At 39.1% G+C, this 27,830-nt stretch overlaps 1 protein-coding gene across 2 annotated transcripts in view; it reads right to left on the reverse strand.

Moving 5' to 3' along the window:
- BRAF (B-Raf proto-oncogene, serine/threonine kinase) overlaps positions 1–27,830 on the reverse strand; it is an 82,337-nt gene that overhangs the window by 25,176 nt on the left and 29,331 nt on the right. For both annotated transcript variants that reach the window (XM_072038935.1, XM_027446729.3), the window contains exons 4-10: positions 18,180–18,283; positions 17,350–17,452; positions 15,961–16,109; positions 14,736–14,855; positions 6,461–6,620; positions 4,749–4,785; positions 385–521 (exon numbers count right to left, since the gene is read on the reverse strand). In XM_072038935.1, coding sequence (XP_071895036.1) covers positions 385–521; positions 4,749–4,785; positions 6,461–6,620; positions 14,736–14,855; positions 15,961–16,109; positions 17,350–17,452; positions 18,180–18,283 — 810 coding nt within the window. The remainder of the gene's footprint in view (positions 1–384; positions 522–4,748; positions 4,786–6,460; positions 6,621–14,735; positions 14,856–15,960; positions 16,110–17,349; positions 17,453–18,179; positions 18,284–27,830) is intronic.

Consider the following 27,830-nt stretch of genomic DNA (forward strand, 5'->3'; position numbering starts at 1 on the left):
AAATTGTAAATTAAATAAATGCAGTAATTGTTATGTACTGTTATATTTGAGATTCATTAGAGAACTTTCACTGTTCATGAAACATGAAGGGGAAAATTAAGCTGTTCTTTGAATGGAAACTGGCTTTATAACATAAAGCACGCCAAGACTTCTGGGTGCAATGGAGGAAAAGTGAATCCAGTCAATGATTTAGATGATTTATGTATCAGTCCCATGATTTCAATATTCCATTATCTATTGGCTTAAAGTCCTCAATAATTATAATACCTTCAAAATAATTCAGATGACTATGATGAAAGAAAAGTGAGAAGAACATGGATATGTAATACTTCTATACTACGAATATACCATACTATGAGTGAAAATAGCTGATTTTTCTCTTACCATTCTATTTCTGTCTTCTGAGGATGAGGATGATTTCCTTTCTCGTTGGGGTCCTGGTGATTTCTGTAACGCTTTCACATTAGTGAGTGACCCAGGCAAAGAGGCAGGAGGTGTTGCAGACAAACCTGCAGTTGAACCTAAATTTCAGAAACAGAATCATTTTTATCTCTAAGAGGCCAACTTACAAGAATGTAGATACTAGGTGCGAGGATGTTTTTTAAGATGCAGTATCTCCAAACATCAATGTAAATGTTAAGAGGGAACAAACACGTTCTTTGGAAATATTGTACTAATACTAGATTAGTGCTCAAGTCTTAGGTAACAGGAAGAGACAAGTCAAACATCCCTGTATCCCTGATAGTCCTCAGTCTCTTGGTCCTGAATTAGAGGGACAAAGTCTCTTTAACTAGAAAAAATACGTATGTTTGCTTTGAATTCCACCAGTTTCTTTGACAAGAAAAGTAGTAGCATTTTAGTTAGCAGTAGCTGCCTCTCAGATTTCTTGTAGCTAAGCTTTTGGGGACCCAATAAACAACTGAGATGCTGTACTTTGGAATCAAAATTGACTAAATGCAAAAAATTGAAATGGTTTCTAGCTGAGTCTCCAAGTGCCACCTCAAAACCATTTGGCTGTTTTAAAGCTATCTCTTAGTAGGGAGCTCTTATTTAAAAGTAAACATAAGACTGTAGAAAGGATTTCAAAGGAACAAATACTTTACTTAGCTATTTGAAACATATTCTATTAAGTACAAACTAGAACTGTACATCTCCAGCACATATGCTGTCTAAACGAAGCTATGTAGGAAAATGTCACTAACAGAGCTGTCTTTCAGAGCCCCAATGGCTCTTTACAAATAGAACACTTTAACTAGACACTGCTTTTTAAAATACACCATAATTATTAGTAACAAGGTTATGCTGACCCTCACGATGCAAAGGACATAAAATAGGGTCAACTGTTAATTAAGTTCACGATGCTCTGCTAAACAATGCACGTCATTGTACCGGACCTCCACCGTTCCAGGGCTTTCTCGTACATCAGTGGTGGAGGACAATACTCCTCCTCATGTTCCTTCAGAAGCCCCTTTATTACCAAAAAAGTCTCCTAATGCCAACTTGAATTCAAAATCCACTTTGTAACTTTTGTAACTAGTGCTTGAGTTCAGCCACTGTGTGTGCTAATTTATCTCACTATCTGTATCCATCACTCCTTTTCCTCATTGAGCTCAAATCCATATATTTAAAAGTGGAAGAGCACGATAATGGCATACCAACACATCAAAAATGGGATACAGCATCCATGAACTCTGTCCCATGTGGTAAAGCAACAATAATGCATAATTGGGCATCCTAACTACACTTACAAGCAGTTGGAAAACAGTGACCTAAAGAATGCATTTTTGTTCATATTTACTTTATGGTTCCTATACTGTTAAACTTCAGTACATTACTTGTCTGTAAGCAAACATATGTCAAATTAAATCTATGATGCTTCCAGAACATGAGCTATTTTCCAAAATTTTACTGGCTTAGAGATTTTCTCTTTAAAATCAAAGCTGTACTTTAAGACGTTAAAGAAAACACATTCTGTTTTCTTTAGAAGTAACTGGAGTCTCCTACTTAAATTTTAATACCAAGATATAGAAACGCTAACACAATATCCACCCTTCTGTGGAAATAGTTTCAGCACATTGTGGAGCATTATAGTTAATCTGTTCGTAATAATTCCAGAGGGCTTATTTTCTAAGTTATTGGAAGTACTGTGAAATACTTCAGATAACGTTGGACTTAAGTTATTAGCTTGGGCTCTGAAGCTATATTTAACATATTCCATTCTGCAGTCAGTTTGCTTGTCTTCTTACATCTGTCTTCTTACAAAGATTTCTGGAACCATTTTACAAGTCAGTTCATATGGTGAACTCCTCCTGATATATTCTGCAACAAAAGTCTTTGAAACAGCCAAGATGGTAGCATTTGAAAACCACACTACATGCACTTAACTACCCATATCTACATTTATACATATAGACAAAATATTTCTATTTCATGCTATTACTTAGTACTTGGTTTCTCCAGCATATGAAATCCCATGTTTTTGGGGGGATTTTGTGCAATACAACAGATCCATTGACAGCTTTAGGCCTGAATTACCCCGGAGTCAATGACGTGAGAATGGACGACTATTACTTTATGCAGTTCAGGGCACAAACAAACACTGTTTCACTGGAAATTTACCAAATACAAATTACATAGCCTAAACGATCCAGGGCCCCAAAGCGGTATCAATAAAACATTCTCAAAATGCAGTATTTGTTGAAAGTTGCCATGGCAACTTGCCATGCTTGAAAACCTTGAGACCTGACAAGATATCAATGGAAATGTTTGTAATTCACATTTGATTTCCTAGATTATGTTTCAAAGTAAAGATTATTAAACATAGAAACTGCTAAAGCACTGAACTGACTTAAACTGAACAGTCAAGGAAATTCTAAGTTAAGGACATCACGTTGTCTTTGAAATCACTTTAATGCCATCCAAAGACCTCTGTTTCAAAAAACTATGTCAAGGTCCATATAAAAACCTCAACTATGAAATTCCTTGCTTTAGAAGATTTAAGTCAGGCTTTATTTATAGTCATTTCCAAGCGTGTAAAGGTGAAAGTGGGTATGTGTGGAAAGCACATTCAAAGCATTCCAGCCAGGCCAAGCAAAAAACAGAGGTGTTTTGATAAACTCACACACTTACATACACACGGTGTGAGGGTGAGGCACAAACAGCATCTGTGGTTTTACTTATTTTGTTTGGGTGAAAACAAGAAAGAAGAGCCCAACTACCTCTGAACACTGGGCCAGGCTCAAAATCAAACACTATTTCACTGGGGACAGAATGAAGGAGGGGACTGGGAGTCCGGGATTGGTATTTCCGAAGACAGCGCATCAGCTGGTTCAAAGGGGCTGTTAGAGAGAAAGAGACGGGCAGGCAGAGACAGAAAGACAGACACATAGAAGAAATGAAAGAAGTCATGGGAAATAACTAGGATGCTTTGACTCCTATTCATAGATCGCTTCTGTACTTTGAAGGACAAAAAGGTCAATTACTAAAAACACTGTTTCAGGAATGGGAATAGCCAATTGTTTTCAGATGCCAAGCAGACAGTTTATGATCAAAAGTTAAAACCAACATGATAGCACAACATTTAAATGCTGGACAAAATGGGCAAAACTGTGGAAAGCCACACCTATTGAGACATACAAAAATAGCCAAAACTGGAAACTTTAAATCCGTATGCTTGCAGACTAAAGGAAATTTCTTTTAAAAAAGTGTTCTATTGCTGGCATAAGAAAAAGCAGCTCCCTCAAATCCAAAGCAGGAGGTAGGTACCATCCTACAAACAAACACGTTTGGACGGGAGAAACAAAATTAGTGATAGTACATGGTACAAAACCTTGGGGATCGGGATGGAGTGCACTGAGATAATTCAGAATTTTCTTATGGCTGGAACAAGTTACAATTAATAGTAGCTGGCTGTGTTAATAATCCAGAGTTAGAAAAAACTGTCATATGCCTACCCTACTTATTATTTCTTTATGATTTCTATATTACGATTATATTCATAGGAATAAATATGGCACGTAAGAAGCTCTCTCAGGACCTTGACAGCCAGTGAGAAAAGTGACTTAACGGGCCCATGTGTAACATTTCAAGAAAAATAAATCTATTTTCTGGCCTAATTGTCAATTGTGGCTAGGTGTTACTAAAGGAAACAGAGACCTGGCTTTAACTTAAGGTCCTAACAACTTGGTACTGAGATTAGCACAGGCATGCAGTACAGCAAAGCAGCATCTTCAGCAGGGGTAGAGGGGGAGAAGAACCGGAGCACTTCATGCTGCTTTAGGATGCAGCAGTTTGTATGGAAAGTCCATCTACCGTGCTGATGGTCTTCAAAGACTGTTGTTTCCATGGGTGGAAAGGTTAACAACAGGTATAAAAATCTTTGAGAGAGGGTTTGGAAGTTGTAGCATATCTGTGTGCAGCCATGTGAGTAAATTAGTGTGTGGGTGTGTGTGTGTGTGTGTCTGTGTGTGTGTGTGTGAAAATGAGAGTGCAAGATAATTTTAAAACTAAAAAACTAGGTAACACTTCAAAACTTTTTCTCCTTCCGTCTCCCCCACTCCCAGAATGACTGGCAAATGACTCGAACCTTTGTCAGACAAATACTAAGGTCATGGACAAGCAAATGCAAATTCATTTTTTATTCTAGTCATATTCTCATTTGTGCCTGTGTTTTATAGAAGGAAGTATAACAAAGGGAAAGGACAGCAACTGTGTAATATAGCACTCTAGCTAGTTTAAACACTACTTACCTCCCTCTCCTCGTACACCCTGGTCTCTAATCAAGTCCTATAAATTAAAAAAAAAAAAAGTAATTGTATTTAAGTATTATCACATTTATATTCCGGAATCAGTTGAGAGCGATCAAACTGAGAATCCTTGACTTTATATGCTGGCCATGAAATGGATTTTGTTTCCTAACCTGGCTTACTAACAGCAGTGACTCTGAGGAACTATTTATAACAACCATTAAACTTTTAAAAATGATTTACTTTAAAAAAGCATCTCCCAGTAGTAAACTGAAATGCACAGCCCCGAAAATAGATGCTGACATGAAAATATTGATTTAAACATGCAGTTATCCAAAATGCACAAAGAAATATTGAACCAAGCATTCTGGTTACAGTGTTTGCGACAAAATTGTCTGAACTGTCTTATCAGAAGCTGGGACATCAATTTCCTGTACTGAGGTAAGTCAGTCAAATGAGTTCTGCTTAGTTCTTGTCCCATAACGAGGCACCTCGTTTGCATACCCAGATGCACTCTGCTCTTTTCAGAAATGACTGAATGTGAAAGATTTCCTTCACTTGTAATCCACTGTTAACTCAGAGTACCTTTTATGGCATATCCAAACCACATGGAACCTACACTAATGATGTTCTTAACACAAGAAAATTTTACTAGCTTCCCTCCATAAGTTCATTTGCACCATCAAACCATTTTTTAATGATTACACAATTAGTTTATTCTTTTATACATTTGCACTGCTGCTGAAGATACTGGTCCTGCCTCTCAGCTGCACCACTGCCATATTATCACGTAGCAATTTTAAGCCACTTTCTTAAAACTCAGGTAACTTTCCATCTTCTGCTCAGCTCTCATGCAAAACAGATTTTGTGCCTTGACGCCCATGCAGACTTCAAGACTGATCACCTGACAAATAATTAATTTCTAAACACTGGACTCAAAGGTAAAATATGAGCTGTATACACTAGCAAAATTAGAAAGAGGATGTTGTGACCAACATTTTGAAAGATCCTGGTTAGTTACTCTTAATACCAACTATTATTATTATTACAATTCAGCATCCAACATTTTCAAAAAAATGGAAAACAAGTTAAGTGTAGCAGTTTCTGAACACTCCAAGAGAATACTTAGAATACAGGAGCCCAGAATACAGGGCTATATACTGGGCTCATGAAATCCTAAGCAACACTCAGTAAATCTGAACTCAGATAACTGCAATAATTTGATTTCATTCAATGCCAGGAACATCACTTCAATTGCAAACACTAAAAAAAAAAAAAAAACCCCACACACAAAAAAAACAAACAAAACCAACCAACCAACCAAAACCTATCCTGCACATAAATAAGTACGCTTAATTCATATAATAGTTTGCAAGAGTGGTTGCTGACTTTTATACTCTTAATGGCGTGGTACAGCTAGCAGTATAAGCCTTACAACTAAAAAAAAAAAAAAAAAAAAGAGTAGTTGTTTGTGGTAAAATACTTCTTTGAACTGTCAAAATGCAGCTTCTGCTTGTCGAGAACGGGTTATCTGTATTTATACAGCTCACAATAGCAACCACTTCTTTCCTGGGAATTATGAAGATTCTGACAGATGACCAAGGATTAGACTAGAGCTATAGTCCTTGTGTACACAATGATAAATTTAACACCCTGATATTCATAAGGGAAACATCAAATCTGCTGTTTCTGATTGAAATGTTATTAATACTTACATCAATATTGACTGGCTCGATTGTATTGATGTGAACATTGGGAGCTGAAGAGGATCGGTCGCGTTGCCCAAACTGATTCCGATGGTCTTCATCTGCTGGTCGGAAGGGCTGTGGGATTGGAATGGATTTTGAAGGAGAAGGACTAGGGAGAATTGATGGTCTGAGAAACAAAGTCAAGGAAAAAGAGGATTTAGGTCTACAAATGGCTTCAAATACTGCATAGTGGGTGTGGTAAATCCTTTTCAACTATAATAATACATACATAAAAAACAGCTGGTCTAAAGGCCTGCATAAAAACAATTTATAATGAATGATCTCTACTCCCCTAGGATCAATTGCAACAACTCTCTGCTGCAGAAACTACCTAATTACGTGGCCATGAAGTTTTCTGAGTTTAAAAAAAAAATCACACACACAAAACAAACCCTAACATGCCGTATTTAACTAGTAATATTAAATTCTGATCTGAAACAGTTTAGGTAGTTCAACATGCACTGAAGATATTGACGTGTTGTGCAGTTTCTGCACTTCAGAGTTAATGCAATATGCTCTTTTTAATGGCCACCTAGTAAGAACTATAAATGCTTAACACCTCACATCAACATAACAGTCAAAAATGTCACAAAAAAATTGTATGGAAGGGATTATTGTGCAATGAAGAAAGACTGAAGATTAAATAGTGGTCACCCACCATGAGTAACACTATGGCCAAAGTAATACGAATTATTGATATTAAAAATAAATATATCACCTTTTTACCCCACCTTTTAGGAAATACCTTTGAATAGTGCAACATTTCAAACATTATTTACTCTGCTACAGTAACACAATGCAACAGATCTGACTTTAAAGGTAAGCGTTCAGAATATACAGACAAGTTTTCTGAAGAAATACAATTGCTGCCAGTCAATGTAGATAAAAATCTTTAATTTACAGTGACATGAATCAAATTTTTAAAAAACAAAGCATTACACGCTTGGGTTTTTGTTTGTTAGAAGGCAGGATGTCACTCATTTGGTTATCCTGCTATTTTGGTAAAGTACAATGAACAGGCATTTCTCTCTCACTCAAGTCAAGGTCAGTTGCTGTTAGGTATAATGATTCAATTTAATGGATATAAGAAGTTCAATGAGAAATACTTGTCGCATTCTGAGTTTAAAAGAAACAAAACAAAACAAACTACAACAAACTTATATTTAAAAATGTTTAAAAGTGTAAGAAAATGTTATGTTTAAAATACACTTGCTAGCTGACAACAAGGTTTTAGAACTTACAGAAAACACAACTCCTAGCAGAGGAGGACAGTCCTCCAGCTATTAAATTACTCATGAGTTACCATGCCCACAAAGGCAATGCCCACTGGGAGAAGCTTCAGAAATAAACCATACAACAGCCCACAGCAGCAACAGGTCCTGGTGCTGTCTCCTGTAAGTAAATGCTCCTTGGTCTCTCCAAAGACCTTTTGGGTAAATGTTAGCATTCAATAGCATCTCTGATGTTTATTTGGAAATGGGTCTGCTTTAAAGGAGACTCAGTGCTACCAGTACCCTAAGTATCTGCTGTCTTTTCCTTCCTGGCCAAGTCTCACGATCAAGAATGGGCACACACGGCACTTGCCAATGAATTCCAATAATGGTGTAGTAAGTCTTACAATAAAATACCTAAATTATGTCTGGGGAACAGGAAATAGAGGGGAGAAGGAAGAATATGTAGTGTTTTTTTTTTTTTAAATCATTTAAAAAAATGTGATTACCTATTGTCATATGACAGAATACGAATATTGGGAAGACAACGGGAAGCAACAAAGTGTCTTCAATAGCCCAGCATTTCTGAAGAAGCTCAGAAGCACAGCTAGGTAAAATTATTTCTATTGCAGATGAGGAAGTTTGGAACTCTTGAGTATTTTGTAAGAAAACGATGCAACTAGAACCCACATCAGGAGATGGGACACTGCAGAGGCATGCACAGGATGTGGCTGACATTCCAAGATACTGCATTTTAATGTCAAGGCAAGTGAGTCTGACGGTGCACAGAAAGACTTCAGAAAAGTAAAAAAAAAAATAAAATATCAGGCTAGTACTGCCACTATTGGGACAGCTAACTCCTGCTCAAACTTCCTGTGGGTTCCTCAAAATAATGAAATCAAGGGAAATGCGTAACAACAAACAGCAGTTCATTGCGTTAGGGATGACCAGGAGACAGCATTTAAGCTCTGCCACACAGCTTAACAGAAGCAATTAGTTTCTGTGATTGTGAGTAAGCTGAGGGAGAGAAAACCCAACTGCAGAGATATTGTTTTGATTATACCCTCTTTTGAGTCATCTACTAAGGGAATCTGCAAATACTTCTGTATTTCTGGTCATGGGTCATCACACCTTTCATGTAGCTAGCACAGATACTGTGCTATGCCATATCATGTTTTAAAAACAACATGAATAGATCTTTCTGCTCATGGAATTGTAGGGACAGTTCAGATCTTCATGAAAAAAAAAAAAAAAGACCTACAGCTTGACAAAGACTCTTTTTTTGCTAAACTTATTGGGAGGATCTCTGGGTTTTAGACACCAAAGAATCTAGAGATAGAGATCTCATAAGCAGTTATTCACGTTTTCTATCTACACCTGCAGGATTTTGTTTGTTGGTATTCTTGGGACACTCACCAAAAGGTGGGCTATTTTTGCTAAATGTGAACTTTGCTTGAAAAGCAGAGAGAAAGACTCAAGGGGTTTACTAGCCAGGGTGGCCTACTGGGATCACAAGCTCAGGAGAGGTTACCAGCAGCCTCTGCTTGTGTGCAGCAAAGACCGTATTTTAACGTGCATCTGCTCTACAGAATATACATCATCAGAAAGCATGGAGCAATCCTTAGATACCAGAGGCCCATTCACAGAGTATTATGAAGTTTCATCTGCTCCGTGAAGATGGAAGGGACAGTGGAGCATGAAGGACCAGCTCTCATCATTTGGAAGAGGGCGACGCTGTCTGTTCTGGGCAAGTTCCAAAACTAGATCTGCAGGCTATGCTGGAGGAGTAAGTGCCAGCAAAGAAATTGCCAAAACAAAGAAGAGAAAAAAAAAAAGGACCAGAGCACAGCGGCTGCCAAGAACTGTTTACTGTGGCATACATGTAGGCAGGCTGCAGCTTAGAGAAGAAGTTTAAATTCAAGGCTCTCAGTATCTGTTGCTCCTGTGGACTTTGTAAGTGGCTGGCAGACAACCTCCATGCTAGAAGAGAGCTTCTAGAAATGATAAGGCCAGTGTTCTGACACACTAGAGGTTGTACCACACTTTCTTCCAGCCTCCTAAGTGTGGGCATCCCTTTACCAAAAGCTTCGCAGCTTCCCAGGCAACAAGCTGATAGAGTTGTCAAATCTACATTTTTTAGAAAATAAATTATAACCTTTCTTTGTGGTATAACAGAACATGCTATTTGCTTAGACTGGGGATTTGGGATAAGCACATTGTTCCCTCTGTTTTTATGAAAAGAGAAGGAGGTTTTGTCAGGAGACAGAAGCAAGCCTAAATTACCTAACTTAGGCAATAACTAAGTTAACTAAATGAACTGTGGATAGGTGTAGTTGTTTTACATATTGTCAACCATAGCAAATGCCAGTGTGTCCACAGACCTACTACTCTACAAAACTAGGTCCACTGGAAAACGGATGGTAACTCAAAAATGCCCACACACTACTTCATATATAACAATTTTATAGTAAACACATACAGTATCCCCACTATATCTTAGAACTTGCAATAATACAACTACAGGCTATAGTGTGCTTTACAAATATGAAAAAAATAATATAAATGATCAATTTCCTTCAAATATATGAAAAGTCATATTGGTGAGTTAAGAGCTGGTCTACTCAGGAAAGATTTTTCTCAAGAGGTTTGCTTGGCTGCAAGATTTTTGTCTGAATTTTTGTCTTGCTGTAGTTAGGCAAAGACCTAAACAGAAAGTTCACATTCAGACAGTTAGAAGTTATAGTGTATATGCCACTTAAGAGTAAAGGTGTATCTCAGTTAGCTCAGCACCCTGTTCACCTGGTAGACTGTATACTCATCAGAATCTATCACAAGCCATATCAGACTACCACAGCTTTTTTTTTCACCTCTGCATTTATACCACAGTACAATTGGCTTTGTTTTTTTTACTACTACTGTTACTGAGATGCACAGTGCACTTCCATTTTCAGTTTCTAAGAACTGTGAAGGATCTGGGATAAAATGCTACTTCAGCTGCACAAGCAACTAGTCTACCCAAAAGCGCCATAGGATTCAGCGCTCACAACTTCATATGGATTAGTGCATTTTTTTTATACCATGGTAAATATTTTCCTGCACGTCAGTTTGTAGGTGTAAAATAGGATTATCACAATAGTACGCATTCATACTTGTCTTTTTGGCACGGATGAGAGCTTTGCAATGTTTTTGTAAAACTTCTGACAGCTTCGTATGTAAGGGGCTATCGAGAGGACCCCTGTGGCTGTCATTACTCCTCCAAATCAGCTCTCAGTTTACTGCCATGTTTTTGCAAATAAAGTTTTGGGGAACAATATGTTTCCCCCACTTTTTGTACAAAATTAAAAGGAATTGTCTTAGGATGCTGATACCAAGCCTTTTCTGCTCATCAAGATGTCATACCAAAGTGGATATCATAAGAAATCTGCTAACATTTGTATGCGATGGCTTGGAAAAGGTCTGGTCCCAGAAATTTTAGGAAAAAAGTTCAGCGTTGTTTTATGCTATAAAACAAGTAGATTTAAAAGGGTGTTGTAGCACTAAATGCATCCTTGTAAGAATGCGTCTTTGTTTCATCAGCTATTTAGAACCTTTTCTAGACATTTAAATGTCTTCAGCTGAGGCAGAACGATCAGTGAACATTTGGAAGACAGAAAGGAAAGCAGAGGTGTTTAATCATAGGTTAGAGCCTGCTCTAAGGCACGGGCTGGCAAGCTTCCAAGAATGGTGCACCAGACAGCCCCTCTTCCTTCCTCATATGTAGAAGATCAAGCATGAAATGTTGTTTTTTAATAAGCCAAGATGTTACTAATTGCTTGCTAGCAGTATCCTACCTCAAGCAAAGCAGGGGCTTCCAGCTTTTATCAAGTTCAATCTGTCTCCGTGCTACTCAAGTCTGACCCTATTCCACCACCCTCCCCATTCCAGAGGGTGCTCACCCTGACATGATATCTGCCTCATGAGTTTGCTGAGTTTTGCCCAATATCTGAGAGAATAGATGGAAGCAGAAAAATACAACTCTGTAATATTCTAGAGAGCTAATCTGTCATGTGATCTCTCAATCTTTCATATATCTGTAAGATGCAGTGAAGTGTGGTCAGAGAAATGTGGTACTCATGTTTTACAAGCACAGATGCAGAAGAAATTTTATAATAGTGCAACAAAATGCATACAGTGTTATTATATAGAGTTTGTGTACTTCAATTTTATTACAAATGACTACTAGTAGGGAGACCTACACTTAAATAATTCTTTCCAGATAAGTCCACACTACAACTGTCTACTTTTGCACAACATGATGCTGCAAACTGAGAGAACTAAACTGGAACTGAGAGCTAATGTGAAAGCCGGACACATTTTAATAAGGGGTTCAGGAAGGTGCAAACCAAGACCACGTGTGCTTCACTTAGGGTGGAACACCTGGACGAACTGCCTGTAGCTTACAGTTGACAGAATGAAAGGCTACCGGACTGGATTTCTTTAGGATGTTACAGGTGTGCAAAGTGCAACAAAGTTTTCCAGCATGTTTATCAGATTTTGCACCATGTCCAATGTTCTCTTCCATTCTCTTTGCAACTTCATTTGATCCCTTGACCATTTCTTAGCATATTATACACGCCTTTGCTCTTGAGCTTGTCTTGCAACACAAACTCTTCTTTTCTTTGGACACTTTGTCTGCAGCTGGCATCCCTTCACATAGCTCAAGATGAAGGATGTTTGCCTCCTCTTTCCTCAGGTTTACCAAAGAATTAGTAACAGTCCTTCCTGTATGGGCTGTGCCATGCAAGATGCTAGGAGAACAGAGAAATTAAAGGAGTAGTTATTAAACTAGTAACAGTAAAGCACTAGTTTTTCATATTTTTCACCCCCCACTGCCCAACGCTAAATAACTTTATTCCTTTACTCTCTTCTCAGTCAAAATAACCTGAAATGTCAGGCTTTTTGATTCCAGTTGGGCTGCTGCCCCATATTGTAGCAATACCCTTTAACAAAACCATGTCTAAATACTTGACTTCATAGATAAGGATGGCATTTTTTTTTTCAACTCTTAAAGAACAAATAACCAGATAAATTAGTATTTTCACAATTATGTCTTGAAAAAGCAGAGAAGTACTATTAAAGAAAAGCAAAAGAATAACTGGAGAAATATATAGGCAGTGCTGTAAGTTCATACAATACTGTCCGAGCTGCTTCTGGAAAGGAAACAGTACCAGCACAGACGTTCGGGAAAAACTGCATAACTTTGTAACATGCATACTACTTATTAACGCCAGCTCATAATCATAAAACGTTTTCAAAATAAACAGACCTCTGAAGGCATGCTGCATGCCTTTTTGTTCACTTATTTAACAAATGAAGCATACAGCAAGGGAAAAAAGCAAAACGGTAGAAAGCTAGAAACCTCTTACAGCTCCTGCAACCACAACTATTTATGGATGCAACATTTAGAAAACGCTCTTTAACCCCAGCTGGCAAGTATATTTAACTTCACATGCATAAAAATAACATTATAAACCTTAAGGCATCAAGTAGCTTTTGTCTCATAGTTTTTCCTTTCAGTATTCATTTCACAAAACTAAGATCGCCTAAAGCACTACTATGTGTATCAATTAATATAATTCATCCTGTTGTGTCCTAATGAACTGGTAACAAGTCATGATTGTGAAGGCAGAGGCAACTGAGAAGTAGTAAAATTTAATATATAAAACATATTAGGATCAGGGATATAGTGCCTTTTGGCCTTCACAGGTGTTTAACACATTTGTTATGAACAAGCTTCCTCTCAGACTAATAATTCTGGCTTGGTTTTAATTTCAGCTCTATCATGATGACACCAGAGCCTGCTTAGCTTACAAGGCCACAGCAGCAGGCTTGTCCACAATCTGCTGCACTAACATCTACAGCACATGAAGGCGATATCCCTTACCTGGAAGAGGCACTTCCAAAACTTGGCTCAAACCGCACAAATTAAAACCAGTAAGAATATTGTCTTTGTACTTACCAAACGAGGTTCCCTCTGCAGCACTGTCAGTCTGTTTCCTGAGAGGTAACATATTTGGTCTCTCATAAATAATCTTGGTTGTTCAGGGAATTTTTCTTCCAATCAAAGTCCAGAAGTGCCAGTGTAGCTTCCTGCTGTGCTCTTTAGTCTGGACACAACACTCAAGATTCCGAGATATCCTCTGCCCAATTCAGTTCATCTCCACACAGTATGCACATGTCCTAGGAGCACTTTCCTGAAGGCTTTTATCATTGGTGTTTTAACAAATTTGCATCAGGATACTTGGTTTTGATGCACATCCTTGAGGTATTCTTTCCTGGAGATTTGTTCTGCTATCTAGTGTTGGTTGTCTGATCTCTTAGTGTGAACATAACCTAAACATGATTCATTACCTCTTCACAGAGAAAGATCCAGAATCTTTGTTGGAATTACAGGGGATGAAGGCCACAGTCAGTTTTTAAGAAGTCTAATTTTACAAAAGCTGGATTGACAACAGCTGTTCTTGGTATATCCCAACATCTAAATAGGAGGAAGAGAGCTCATCCGGAGGACACTAAAGCCATGTGTAAATGAAAAAGTTCCTCAAGCAGTATTATGAACCTGGAATTGCCATCTATTCATACCAATCTTATAGTGTGAATAAACTTATTCTGTGTGGCTTACTCTGAAACAGAACTATGTCACTTCAACGCAAATACATCGTATCTTGGTAACACAAACTAAAAGAATTTGTGATGAGATAACTGTGGTTTGCTTTGACTTTAAGTATAAAATCTTTCCAGTTTAGACCAGGTCTGAACTACCATAAAGAAGAAATCAGTTTAACAGGTAAAGCCCCAGTTCTGGAGACACGCACATGCTTAACTTAGATTGACTACTGATATATGCCTTTGAAGTTAAGCACATGTGGATATATTTGCATGACAAGCCAGATTACAAAAATGTAGAGAGGGTTGCAAAGCAGTACTTTGAGTGTTTCTAAGCATACAGTACTGAAATATTATGTTATTAAACAGCAGGAATAAGGTCATACCCAACAGAATCTGAGGGGGGCACTGAAGGGTACGATCCAGATGCTGGGGTGGTCTCTCCTAAGGAGGCCTCCTCCTGCGGTATGGGGTGATGTTCAAAGAACTTGGAGACAAACAGCAAACTGTGAGGCAAGAACAAAACAAAAACAACCTAACTCGTGCAAAACCCAGAAGCTTCACAACACTCAGATTAAAAAAAAAAAACAAAACAACACACACACAAACCCAGCCCTGATTAAATTATAAGTTTTAAAATAAAGCCTATGCTAACACATTAACCTGTAAGATTTATTAGAAGTATTATTTACTTGAGAAGGGATCAAAAGATCATGCCTTAAACATACCTTTGCAGAAAATAACCCTTTAAACTTTTACTTGAAATTTTAAACATCTGGTTCCTCAAGAATACACAACTAATACCTATGCATTGAGTACAGGAACTTATTTGAACATTTGTACTGATGTAAGGCCAAAAATCAAATGACAAATGGATAAAAGTACGTTATCCATAAGCCTTGAGCACATCCTCTAAAGGTGCCCAAGGCAACTGCTACAAATACCAATGTAAGCAAGAGTTAAATTTATTCTTGAGGGAAAAACTAGCATTTTAAGTGATTCCCTATATAAAAGCTTACTTAAGAGACTTAATAGCCTCTGCTGAAACTGCTCCATAGTGTGTTTGATTAAACTCACTACAGATTCTTAACCTACAGAGGCTTACACAAATCAACAGTTAAATTCAAGAACACATGAATATTTGAGGCATGTTTTTATGTTTCTTATTTGTTAGTGGATTTGTTTTCAAAACCAACTGCAGTTTGACCATATTAAACTGGTGTCTCTTAACATTTTTTCAGGTTGAAGAGAGATCTACATCTAAACATTTAAACAAGGCCCTAGCCATCACATAATGAAGAACCAGTTTTGATTAAGAATTACATCTGTGAACAATGAGGAGTCTGTCTCATGCAGTCAAGTGCTCAGCCACGCTATTCATGCTTCAAAGAAAGCATTTCATAGTCCAGCAAAAAATAAAAAATATGAACTGGTTGTCTGAACCCGCACAGACAGAATATGAATTAAGCAGTCTCAGAAGAACAGCTGAGCTCCTATATTTTTTTCAGGCACCTTCTCTGACTACCTGAACTGAAGATTTAACATAAGAAATCACTGACAGCTGTAAGCTTAATAAAAGGCTCAACTTTAAAACAAACTGTGATTACTTACTCAAGTTGATCATAGTTAACACACATCAGTGGCACTTCTGTACTACAGCGCTGGTGAAATTTATAGCCACATGTCTGACATCGGAATCCCTGGAAAAGCAGCTTTCGACAGAAGTCGCAGAATGCTAACGTGAAGAATGTTTTTCGTACCTAAATTGTAAAAAATAATCATAGTTAAAGTCCTCCTGTAAGCCTAAGATAGGCTGTTTGCTTTCGCCTCCCACAAATACACTTAAGACATTTTTTGATGCTGGAGCTTCAGTTTTAGATATTGAACAGATTCATTAAAGAATGTCATCTTTTGAAATAGCCTTCATGCATTACAATTATCTTTCAACTACTTATTTGAATTAGTACTTCATTAGCAGCAAAAAACCAGCAGCGAATCTGAAGCAAAACAGCACATTATGCTAGAGACAAATATTCAGAACATAGTTTGGATGCAACCTGTGACAACAAAAACTGCTGAAAGATTATCTCATCTCATCTTTCCAGGAGCCAAATGACATTTCTATCCAACACCCACAGGACTGGAAATACACAACTGGCATGTATCTGTGGCTCCTTACTGAAAATAATTTAAAATCGCAAGAGGGTGAACATCCAGTATCCCCATATTACAGGGTATAGTTTCATTTTCAAACTTAGCAATACTTGGCATAAGAATACATATTCTAGTTGCATTACTACACGTAATAATCAGCATTTTAGAAGGATACACAAAAATGTTAAGCCTATTATACTTTCATCTAACTAGCCACAGCCAAAGTAACTTGTTTGAGTAAAACAGCGTAAGAAGCTTGCAAATAGAGTTTTGCTTATTCATTGATTTATTTAAATAAAAGGTGTTTCTTCTCAATGTGACAAACATTATTTCCAGGATTTTGCGTGGAGCTGGAACAGGGTAGATGGATTCTGTTTAGCAGCTTCCATGTACTTTGTGCCTTATCAGGTCAAAACATATTTGTGCACTAGCATCACTGATGATGTCAGCGCCGCTCTGGGAATAGTTAGTTCATTAGTTAATTGCTGCTGCAGAGCCAGCAGGGAGGCCCAGAATACATTTTATAGATACAGCAATACAAAAATAGTAGATTATTATTACAGCTCTGCAATGCAGTGCTGATTTAAAACCACAACATTTATAGATTTTAGAGGGTATATTCCATCCAAATGTGAAAGTTTTAAAGGGGGATCAAGTATCCTTTAACATCATTTATTTAAACTACAATTACACATAATTAATCTAAGCTATTGTGATTAAAAAAGGCTTTTGCAACCCCCACCACATCCCACAGATACAAAATATTATTCAAAGTCATTAATTTGAATTTGAAAGCACAGTGCCGACTTAACCCTAACTCAGCATTTCATAAAAAGTGGTACATACAAAATTGTGTGTCGTGAGTGGCACATTCTCCAAGACTTCCACGTGCAACTCCTCTCCCGTGAGCCAGGAAATGTCAGTGTCCCAGCCAATTGGCTTCTTCTCTCTGAAGTGCAAATAAGCCTCTCATTAGCACCAGCACACAAGCCCTTGCACGTCTCCTGCTGAAGATGTGAGATCAGGTAGATCTCTGCACTGTGGAGGCTTGCTACCCAGCCTCTCGCTACAGGAAACTTCAAAGGCAAGACACTAAGCTCAGCACACACCAAGGACAGCACTTCTTCCCTGGACAAAGGACATGAAAGAATTGCACTTCTTTCCCAACCACCTTCAATAGTGGCTGACTCCTTGATTCCGGGGAGACAAATATACTTTTCTGATCAAATAAAGTGTCTGTGAAACTACCTGTTCCACAAAAGTTCCAAAGAGAAAGCTAATTTTGTGCAGTATGATAATTTAACAACTTTTACTCAATGTAAATTTTTTTGCAGGAACTCTACATTCAATTAATATTGCATATAATCAGGTAAAATAAAATCAAAAAGTTAAAGAAACCTATTTGATACTTGTTCAGTTAGCACAAATTTGAACAGTTTTGACAGCTTTTAAGGACATACTACTCTGGAAAATGATTTAATCACTAAAAGAACAGGCGTAATACAGGAGTTTGCCATTCTTTTCAGACACGTCCTCAAGGCACAAGTTGTCTTAGCATGAAGTATCAGATAATTCTAAACTCTGAAAACAACTTCCATAATGTTGGATAAAATTGGCCATGCTGGGTAACCCCAAGAAAAAATTTCTAGGAGTAAAAACCACCATGCAAACCATACCCATCTTGTATTCTGTAAACAGCACAGCATTCTGGAATGAGACCTCGCATCATCAGAGCTTTCTTTAGGCTGTCTCGGACCGTCACCCCGCATCTTGCTGGAACCTAGATGGCAAATATAAAAGAAAGGGATTAAAACAAGTTCAAATTCATCTCAAACTGATGCAAACATTTTGACCCTTAGGTGCTAAAACCTACTTCTGTGACTCTTTACAGGATGCTCAGTAAGAATTTCTCAATTCTTTTTTGTTCTGTAAAAAAAATTAAATTAGTGAATAGTATATAAGAGATCTAGCTCAGCTAGAAATGAGAACGAGCTCTAATTTCTAGCAATATTTTGACAGAAATCTTGATACAACTCTGTGAGGTGACCTTCCAACTCTCCTCACCTTGAAGAAAGTAGAGACATAGCACACAGATAGCTAATAACTATGTATATCTATAAAAAAAATTCAGGCCAGGCTGTAAGATTAAGTAGGGCAACATGCCAACTGAAATTAAAGCAGAAAAACTAACAGCTTGGACCGCCCTCAAAAAAAAATCATGATAAGATGTTTACATTTTATTTTTTAAATAGAAGATAAGCATGAAAACAAGATCAAGCAATCACCTGGGTCAGGTAGACCATTTCTGACTAAGCTATATTTGCAAGTCTACAGACATTTCCTATTTAAAAAATGCATTCCTCTCTTCCGTTTCATTAGTTCAAAATATCTGGCAGGCCTGGCTGGAGGTGCACACTAAAGCTACCCAAACAAAGAACTGTAAACTGTGCAAAGTAAAGATATTTTTCTTGCCCCTATTCTATTTCTAGCTGCAGTTCTCTCTTATAGGAATAGGTACATCATCTCTAAGCATGCCTGTGATTTAGCGATATTGAATCAAACCAGAAAAAACAGAACAATACATAACCTGGTGATATAGCTGAGTATTACCCACTATTTCTAGAGCTACATACCAAAGATATGTAACACCTCAACTGGTATATGCACTAGGATGTTTCCTATACTCATGCAGAGCACCTCATCCCAAGCACAACAAACCTGAATCAAAGGAAAACCCACAGACCTGACTAACCAAAAAAGCCTGTCTGAACACCTGAGACTCAATTATAGCTTATGAGAAGCCTAAGCCAGAGCCCTCAGTAGCCAAAGGAAGGCTCTTAATCAGCTTCAGCTGGCTTTGGATCAGAGCCTAGTTTTTGCTCCTCGCACTTAAATTTCCATGGGTATTTAGGTGCCCTACGTCCTACTTAAGGTTGACAGTGAAAAGTAGCAGCCTATTTCGAGTAGCTTTGTGAATACCATTTGAGGTTATGCTATATATATTGCATTTCTAGAATTCAGGCATATGCTTTCTCAGAACAGGCACATTAAAGGAATGTTTTGCTTCACAAGCTTCCTCCCATTAATACGAAAACATTCCTTACAGGGTGTTTGGGCTTCCCAGCTGATCAACACGTCAACTTTTAAAAGAGAACTTCTATTATTTCCTTGGAAAAACCATCCTTTAACATACCGCTTTAAGATCTTCTTATTCAACCTCAACTGGCTGTGCTTTATGCACGGGATTAATAAGAAGATGTATTGTGAAGTAACCAAAGGAACTTCTTCCCCTCCTCAAAGTCAGCGCTGTGGCTTTCAGTCACCTGTGGAAGTAGGTCACTTCTCCAGCATAAAACACCCGTAGCTGTTAGCAAGCCCCGGTGTAACAGGGAGCCTGGGAGCACCTATTACTGTCAATATTGTCAACAAGTTTTCCATTTTAAGCAACAGAGCACTGGGTTTGACGTCTCTACCAACCTAACCATTCATGCTGAAGTTGTTTGTAACATATTCCTCCCTGCCTCCAACGTACATATTTACAAATACAAAATAAATATTTTTCACTGAAATCTCTAGGGATTTCAGATGTGTACTCCAGCCTCCCACATGACAGGTCCAGCCGTGAAGCATCGCTAAAAAACAAATAAATGAGCGTTCTGCAGCTCAAGGCTGTTTTCCCTGTAAGTACATCACGCGCTGGATTGGGGTAGAAGCCCCACAGAAACCCCAGGTCTAACTTCTCAGCAACAACACACACTTTACCACCGACACCCGTAAGTGGTGGAAGATGAAATACTGGGAGGGTGACAGACCAACTAGGGGAAAAGGGGGACTGAATATACACAGGAAAGTGGCTGATCATGAAAGAGAAATGGAAGATGAAGAAAAAAATGGGAAGGAGTCTCCTGCTCTTTGGAAGATGTTTTCTTCCTCTGGCACTGATCTTACACCAAGGATGACAGCATGCTTCAGCACTTTAGGAAGCAAAGGACTGCACTGGGAAACTAAAGGTTCCACTGCTATCAATAAATTACACCAATGCCACTTCATGTGATTTTTTTTTTAATTCAGTTGAAAACAAGATCTATGAAGTTACAGACTTACTTTTAAGAGATCACTGAAGTCAGAAAGGCAAGCTCTCAAAATGTAGAAGCTGTCAGAACGAAGGTTGCCTACAGCCAAATAAGCGCCATAGGATTATCAAAAAACATGCCTTAAGTGTCTCCCTCACCCATCTTTCACTGTTCCTCAGTGTTACTGCCCCAAGTTCCTTTCATTAACTTCTGAATCGTATTTATGCAACTTGCAGTCAGAAACACGGCCAGAACATTTGTTCTCTTCACTGCCATTTGCAACAAGCTCCAGCTAACAAACAGTGTTTTGATGCCTCTAAAACCCATCAGGATCCTGAATCAGCATAACATTTAGAACATTCTCTAACAGAACTCACGAGCAAAGAAACAGAAGGCTGAAGAACTAGAATAAATTCCTCTGGTATTGATTAATCACGTTCCCAGATTGGTACAGCGCGGTCCATCACCATCTGTGCATGGAGCCCTTCAGCCCCCTCCTCCAGTCCATACCAGAGCTTGCTGGAAAGGAGAAATCTCTCCCCGCAAAGAAATCACATCTAAACCTCTCTTTCTCCCCCATCCTCTTCTCACACCCAAATTGTGGCAAAGGTGAAGAAAAATCTTGCTTTATTTTTTCTTTTAGAAAAATTTGAATAGTTGATCCAGCAAATAACTTCAAAAAAAAATGAAGAGCATGGGCTCTACAAAGCTAAGAAATGGCACAACAGCTGCCTGTGTAGACTGCATGATGTATTAAGTAGAAAGCTTAATAATATAGCAGAGTAACCTACTTGTGCATCTTGCATCAGGCGAGTAGTGATTCAGGAAGACACCAAAATACACATTCGACTTTGCAAACGTGAAATCCCAAGGAAACAAATGAAAATTATTCCGGTGCCTCCATTATTCCGGTGCCTCCAAAAATTCTCAAGCCAGTCTTACCACCTAAACAGTCTAAAGAGAACTTTAGCACCATTTCCTTGTTTCTTTTACTCATGTAAACTATTTTTATGGACAGAAAATTATTTATAGAATCATAGAACAGTTTGGGTTGGGAAGGACCTTAAAGCCCATCCTATTCCACCCCGTGCCATGAGCAGGGACACCTCCCACCAGCCCAGGCTGCCCAAAGCCCCATCCAGCCTGGCCTTGAGCACTTCCAGAACATTTCCCCCATCCCACTGCTACACTCCCAGACAAGGAGTCCCTCCCCAGTTCTCCTGTAGCCCCCTTTAGGTACTGGAAGGCTGCTATAAGGTCCCCCTGGAGCCTTCTCTTCTCCAGGCTGAACAACCCCAGCTCCTCAGCCTGTCTTTGTAGGAGAGGTGCTCCAGCCCTCTGATCATCTTTGTGGCTCTCCTCTGGACTTGTTCTTCCATGTCCTTCTTGTGCTGGGGGCCCCAGAGCTGATATATGTTTAATACTGCAGCCACAAGCATTTAAGCAATGCCTAATTTATTTCTGTAAATCGGGTCATTCCCGATTCAGTAAGTCAGGCCTGCATCCTTAAATAACTCTTACATCACTTTTCTAACATCAGAGCATAAACTCATGGCAAAATCGCAGTAAGTTAAATATGCTTCCTTACACTAGTGCAGTTTCCAATGTTTTATAGCAATAAAGAAACCGATGAGGCTGACGAGCACTTTGAAATCAATGTAAAGGTGTTCTCTGAAGCGGGGAAGCTGGACAGCTCTGAATATCTAGCATTACAATTCTCATAACTAGTTAGCCAATTCGTTTTTCTTCCTCAGCCTAGTACTGTAGTTCAGTTCACTCTTGTCAAGTGTTGTGTATTAATATTCCTTAGAGCTTCAGAAGAATTCTCCACAATCGGAGCACTGGGCACAACAGCTAGAATACTTCATGCTTGGTTTTGAAATATTACTTCAAAGTGCTTGTTTACTTACTTCACCTTGAAGGATCACACTTTATTTTCCCTGGTGCCAATCTGTATGACTAAAAATGCCAACCATGTGCTCACAGAATTCAACGGTGTTAGGGGAGAAATAAACCAAACTATTTTTGTGTCAAATAAATAAAAATCCAAGCTTGAGATCCTCATTTTTTTTCCTATCTTACATATGATGACACTGAACGTGACAACACCTATGAAATGAAAAATACAGCTTTCAGGCAGCTGTTCTGGATTTCAGGGCATGGTGCTCTGACCAACTTCTATAGAAAAAGAGTTTATATTCTGAAACGCATTAAGCAGATAAGACAAATGGGAGACAACTGCATTGCACAGAATATTGTTTCCAAGGCAAATTGAACAGAACTTACCCATTTTACAAAGCTGTTACCGTTCCATCAAATGCATCCCATTTAACTTGGAGACATCTGTTACCAGCACCCGCATCGCTAATGCCATTAAAAAGTACTCGTTTGTAGAACACAGGGGACTGATACATATCACAGGAATATTTGAACAGGAATACACCGTCCCTAAACCACACTGGAGCAAACCTAGCATGTTTACACAACAGCAGCCTTCAACAATCAATTGTTCAAGCTTTTCAAGGGTAGATCCCAAACCGTGTTCAGAGGAACGCTTGCTCTAAGATCATGGCAGATTTATAGCAGACTGCTGGATCACCAGCCCTAAAAGCTAGGGCTGGATGCCAATGCCAGACGTTGTGAAGGCTGACAGTGACCCACCAATAAAAAAAAAGTTTGGAAAAGAGGGGTTAGACTTCAGAGAAGAGAACTGCTCATCTAGGAAAATATCCATAGCTGCACTATGAGAATCAAACTCAAAAAACTTGAGGTTTCTGTTAAAGTGATGAAAAATCAGCTCAAACCCCAAACTTCTAATGCATCTCTGTTTAAATTACAAAATAGTTTAAGTGTAACAGGTCAAGTCCTGAGCTTAGAGTAATACCCTGTCTCAGACAATCACACTAAATACTTTAAAGATAATGGCAAGAAATTGTACCATGAAAGGCTTACGATTCACACCCTTTTCTAAAAGGATTGTAAATGATCCTAAAACCAAGTACATTCACATCCAGGTAGTATACGCTTTCTCTAGAAATATTAAAGCTTTGGTTGATTAGTTTGCTTAGATGACGCGAGAGGCCATGTGTCAAAGCATGATTTACCAGACACAGAACTGAAATATTTGTGATTATTTTCAGATTTGTGATCTTCATTCCGTTTCACTAAGTCCCTGTCTACTGCATTATAAGCTGAGATACACACTCCAAACAGCGTTTTCTGTATCATTGATTTACTTTGTGCAGACAGACTTCCCATCTCTTAAAGTACGAAATCTTAATTCCATAACTGGCCTTTCATTCAACAGTCACTGCACTCGCTGAGCGACCCGTGCTTGAGGAACACCCTTAAAAAGCAGCGATCAATGTTGCGTAAGGCACTTCAGATGACAGGCCATCGATTTTATAATGGCAAGCTTTCCATATCGCTCGTCTTTGCGATCTAAGGCTGCTTGTCAATAAAATTGAAGAGGATTAAATTACTCACCTCCTAACACATACTACTTTGAATTTATCCAACAGTTTATTTTATTTGGTGGGTTAACCCCAGCAGGCAGCCAAGCAACACAGCCGCTTGCCCACCCATCCCAGACAGAACGGGGGAACAGAACTGGAAGGGTAAAAGCAAGAAAACTCATGGTCTTCGTCAAGGCCATGACTGTCAAGATCAAGACAGTTTAAATAAAGTGAAGGGAAAAAAAAAAAACACAAACTTTTCCCCCAGGTGATACAGAAGCAATCACCCACCACAAGCAGATCGATACACAGTCAGTCCCTGAGCAACAGCCACTTGGGACAAACTCCTCCCAGTTCCCTTACAGAGCATATTATATGGCTTGGAACATCTCCTCAGTCAATTTGAGTCAGCTGTCCCAGCCATGGCCTCTTCCAGGCCCTTGCCTACCCCCAGCCTCCTTGCTATGGGGGCAGAGGAAGGTGGCCTGAGCACTGTGCAAGCACTGCTCAGCAACAGCTGAAGCATCCACGTGTTCCCAATGCTGTTTTGGCCACCAGCATCAAGCACAGCACCATACATGCTGCTATCAAGAAAATGAACTCCATCCCAGCTAGACCAAGTGACGTCTGGTATTGCACCTTGGTTCCTTGCACATCTCTGAAGGTGCATTCTCCAGGCTTTCTTAGATATGAAGGACTTACTCATGCTGGCTGTGAAGTCCATTTCATTGTACAACTCCTTTTCTGCAATGAAATTGTTTGCTTATTAACATTCTAAAGGAGAAGTCTTCCATAGTTAAATTTCTTCCCAATGAAAATTGGCAATTTAGTCTCTCATTTGATTTTGCCTTTCAGCAATGGGATAGGTAGGACAATAGTACTCCCTGACGACACAACAATTAAAGAGAAAAAAACCAACACAGTAAAGTTTACTCAAAAGTCAGTGATCCATTCTCCCAGTTTCTTCATATAATGCATAAAATCCCAAAGCAGACAGATACATTCAGAAAGTACTCATTGGCACAGGCTACATAAACTCCATTTTTGGAGCATTTGATATGGCATGGGAATTTGTAATTGTTTTAGATTAGAAGAACCTAATCACATTAAACCAGGTGTGTAATTAAAAGGAAGAAACTAGTTATTCAGCTGCCTGAACATCCCCTCTCTGAATTTTCCCTAAACTTGACAGGTGAAACTGGTAGGACAGCTTGAATGCCTCTAGAAATTCAGTGCTTACAACTGTAAGCTCGAGGCACAAGCCCGTACCATGAACTGCAGAAAGTAAGATGAAAATCTTAAGTCAAAAAGAAACACACTGAACAGCAGATTTACAAACTAACATTTGAAGGAATCCAGTTGTGCATGCATGATGAATTAATTTATGCTAAGAATTTAGGTAGGGTAAAAATATCTGATTCTTCCAGTCTTCATGACTGCAGAGAAGACCACATGATTGCTTTTCTAATTAAAAGGAAGATGTACTAATTAACAAAGGCGTGACAGGAGTAAGAAACCTGAATTGTCCCCATGCACAGCATACAGAAGCTAAACAGGACTGTGAAAGTCTTAAAAACACAAATTTCCCCTTTTAAAAATATTCAATCTCACATTTGCATTTTAAGAACTTCCATCAACTTCCAAATCCATATATGCTTGTGAGCCTTATATACAGCACGCCAGCACATAATAAAGTGGAATCAACTTTACTGGCCCCAATTTATGCTGAGTTTTCACACTATCTCTAATTACCGTTAAACAACAACAAAAAAATTCTTCTGTAGTTGAACATACCAGAAAAGGAAATTTCTTTGGACTGAAGTAATAAAGTTTAGAAACTGCCATGGCACGCTTTTAGACCTCACAGTTTAAAAACAAAAATATATAAATAATAATAATAAACAAGCCACCACACACTGACTTGATTCCATCCCGAATGGGCAGGCTGCTGAGGGAGGCTTCCTTCTGGCAGCAGGAGCAGCACCTGCTACTCTTCTTTCCATAGTTTCACTGTCCCTACTCAGACCACTAGAGGCAGAACTGAAACTCAGAACACCCAAACCCACTCCTTGCTCACGCTCATGGAAAAAGAGCAGGCACTGAAGAAAAGGCTAGCTCTAAACTCAGAGCTGCTCACCACACTTCAGACTACTCCACCAAGAAGGCTGGAGGACACGAAGCAGACATCTCCTCTGGGAGCTAGTAGGGTGCAGCAGGCAGCAGCAGGCCACGTACAGATTAGGAGCAAGAACCATCACCACCTGATGCCTTTCAACTGCCCATCATTTCTCACACCCAAATACCATTTTTTCTGACTTGGTGTTGTCCAGCATACCAGCATTCAGGACTGCTCCTTTACCTTCAGACTGTCTTAGCAAACCAGAAGTACTTAGCTGGAAGAGATCTCTTGGGCAATCAGGATCTGCCAGGAGTGCTAAGATACAAGCAAGTTCACTCCTTTGACTGAACATATAACCAAACAAGCGTTTGATTAAACACACAAACTTTTTCATAATGTACTTGCATTTGAAGTCCCTCCAACCACGTTCCCTTCTTCCCTACTGGGCTTCACTACACTGCCAGATACCTCCTAATATTGTTCCTAACTGCAGTCAGGACTAGTTTTAGCCCTTTGTTGTTGTACCAAGGCCTGGTATTAACCAGCTCTTCTCAGAAGCTTTTCTCTCCTCCAGTATGAACTACAAAAGCTAGAGAGCTAGCGTTCAGCATGTTCAAAGACCAAGCCTAAAGATGGTTGTTCACACAGCATACGATCATGGTAAGGAATTCTGTGGGCATAAGACAAACTTCGAGTACCCACAGCAAGGGCTTAATGGAGACTGGACTGAAGGTTAGCAAGTAGAAAACACAAACTCAAAATCCCTGAGTGACAAATAGTTCAGATTCAAAAGGGCACTGGAAGAATATTAAACGTGCCTGCTCTGTTCTTGTATTCTTCCATAGGCATCCACCTGTGACCACTGAAAGAGGAAACAGTGCTGGACAGAGCTCAGGCCTGCCCCATGGTTCCTAGATATTCCAGAAGACACTCTGTAGTGACGCGTTCTGTTGGACTGAAGGAGCCACTAGGAAGGAGTGAAGAGCAATGTGTAGGCCAGAGAAAACAGGAGTTGTCCATATGTCCATCCTTCCTTGCAGAACAATGCAGAACTAAGCACACAGCTAGGTCCTAGCCCAAGCTGGATTTTCTTCCACCAGAGCCCTTTACAGCATACTTTCTGCCCCAGGCAACAATACAACATGCTTGCCAAGCTCACGTCTGCACAGCCGCAGTACTGACTACATGCCATAAGCCAAACTTGAGAACCACAGATCCTTCTTCCAGATTTGCTACTACCCCAAATGTTGCAGTAGCTCCTCTACGGCCCTTCACAGAAACACACTTCAGTCATCCCTTCAGGGCTGCCAAGCACTCCAGATGCATCCAGAAGGTGTTTAGTCCATTCAAGGTCTCAGAACACGTTGCTGCAAGCCAGAACTGATAGGCCACAGAAAACCTATCCAGAGTCTTACTAATACCTTAAGAGTCTACAGTAACCAAGCAATCCATTAAGTGAAATTCTTAAGTAATTTTAGCTTTATATTGTCAGCTTTTACAGAAGGCGGCAAAACATGCAACAGCCCTAGCAACTGGGAACTGGGATTTCATCCTTATCCCAGGCTTATCAGCTTAAAATTGGCAGTCCCAAAGACATGCAAAAGATTACATTTCCCAGGTGCTCAAAAAACACCAAACAAAAAAAAAAAGCCCCTGAGGTCAAGGTCAGCATTCTTACCT

Source organism: Anas platyrhynchos, chromosome 1 (genome assembly GCF_047663525.1).
Source record: "Anas platyrhynchos isolate ZD024472 breed Pekin duck chromosome 1, IASCAAS_PekinDuck_T2T, whole genome shotgun sequence".
Classification (NCBI taxonomy): Eukaryota; Metazoa; Chordata; class Aves; order Anseriformes; family Anatidae; genus Anas; species Anas platyrhynchos.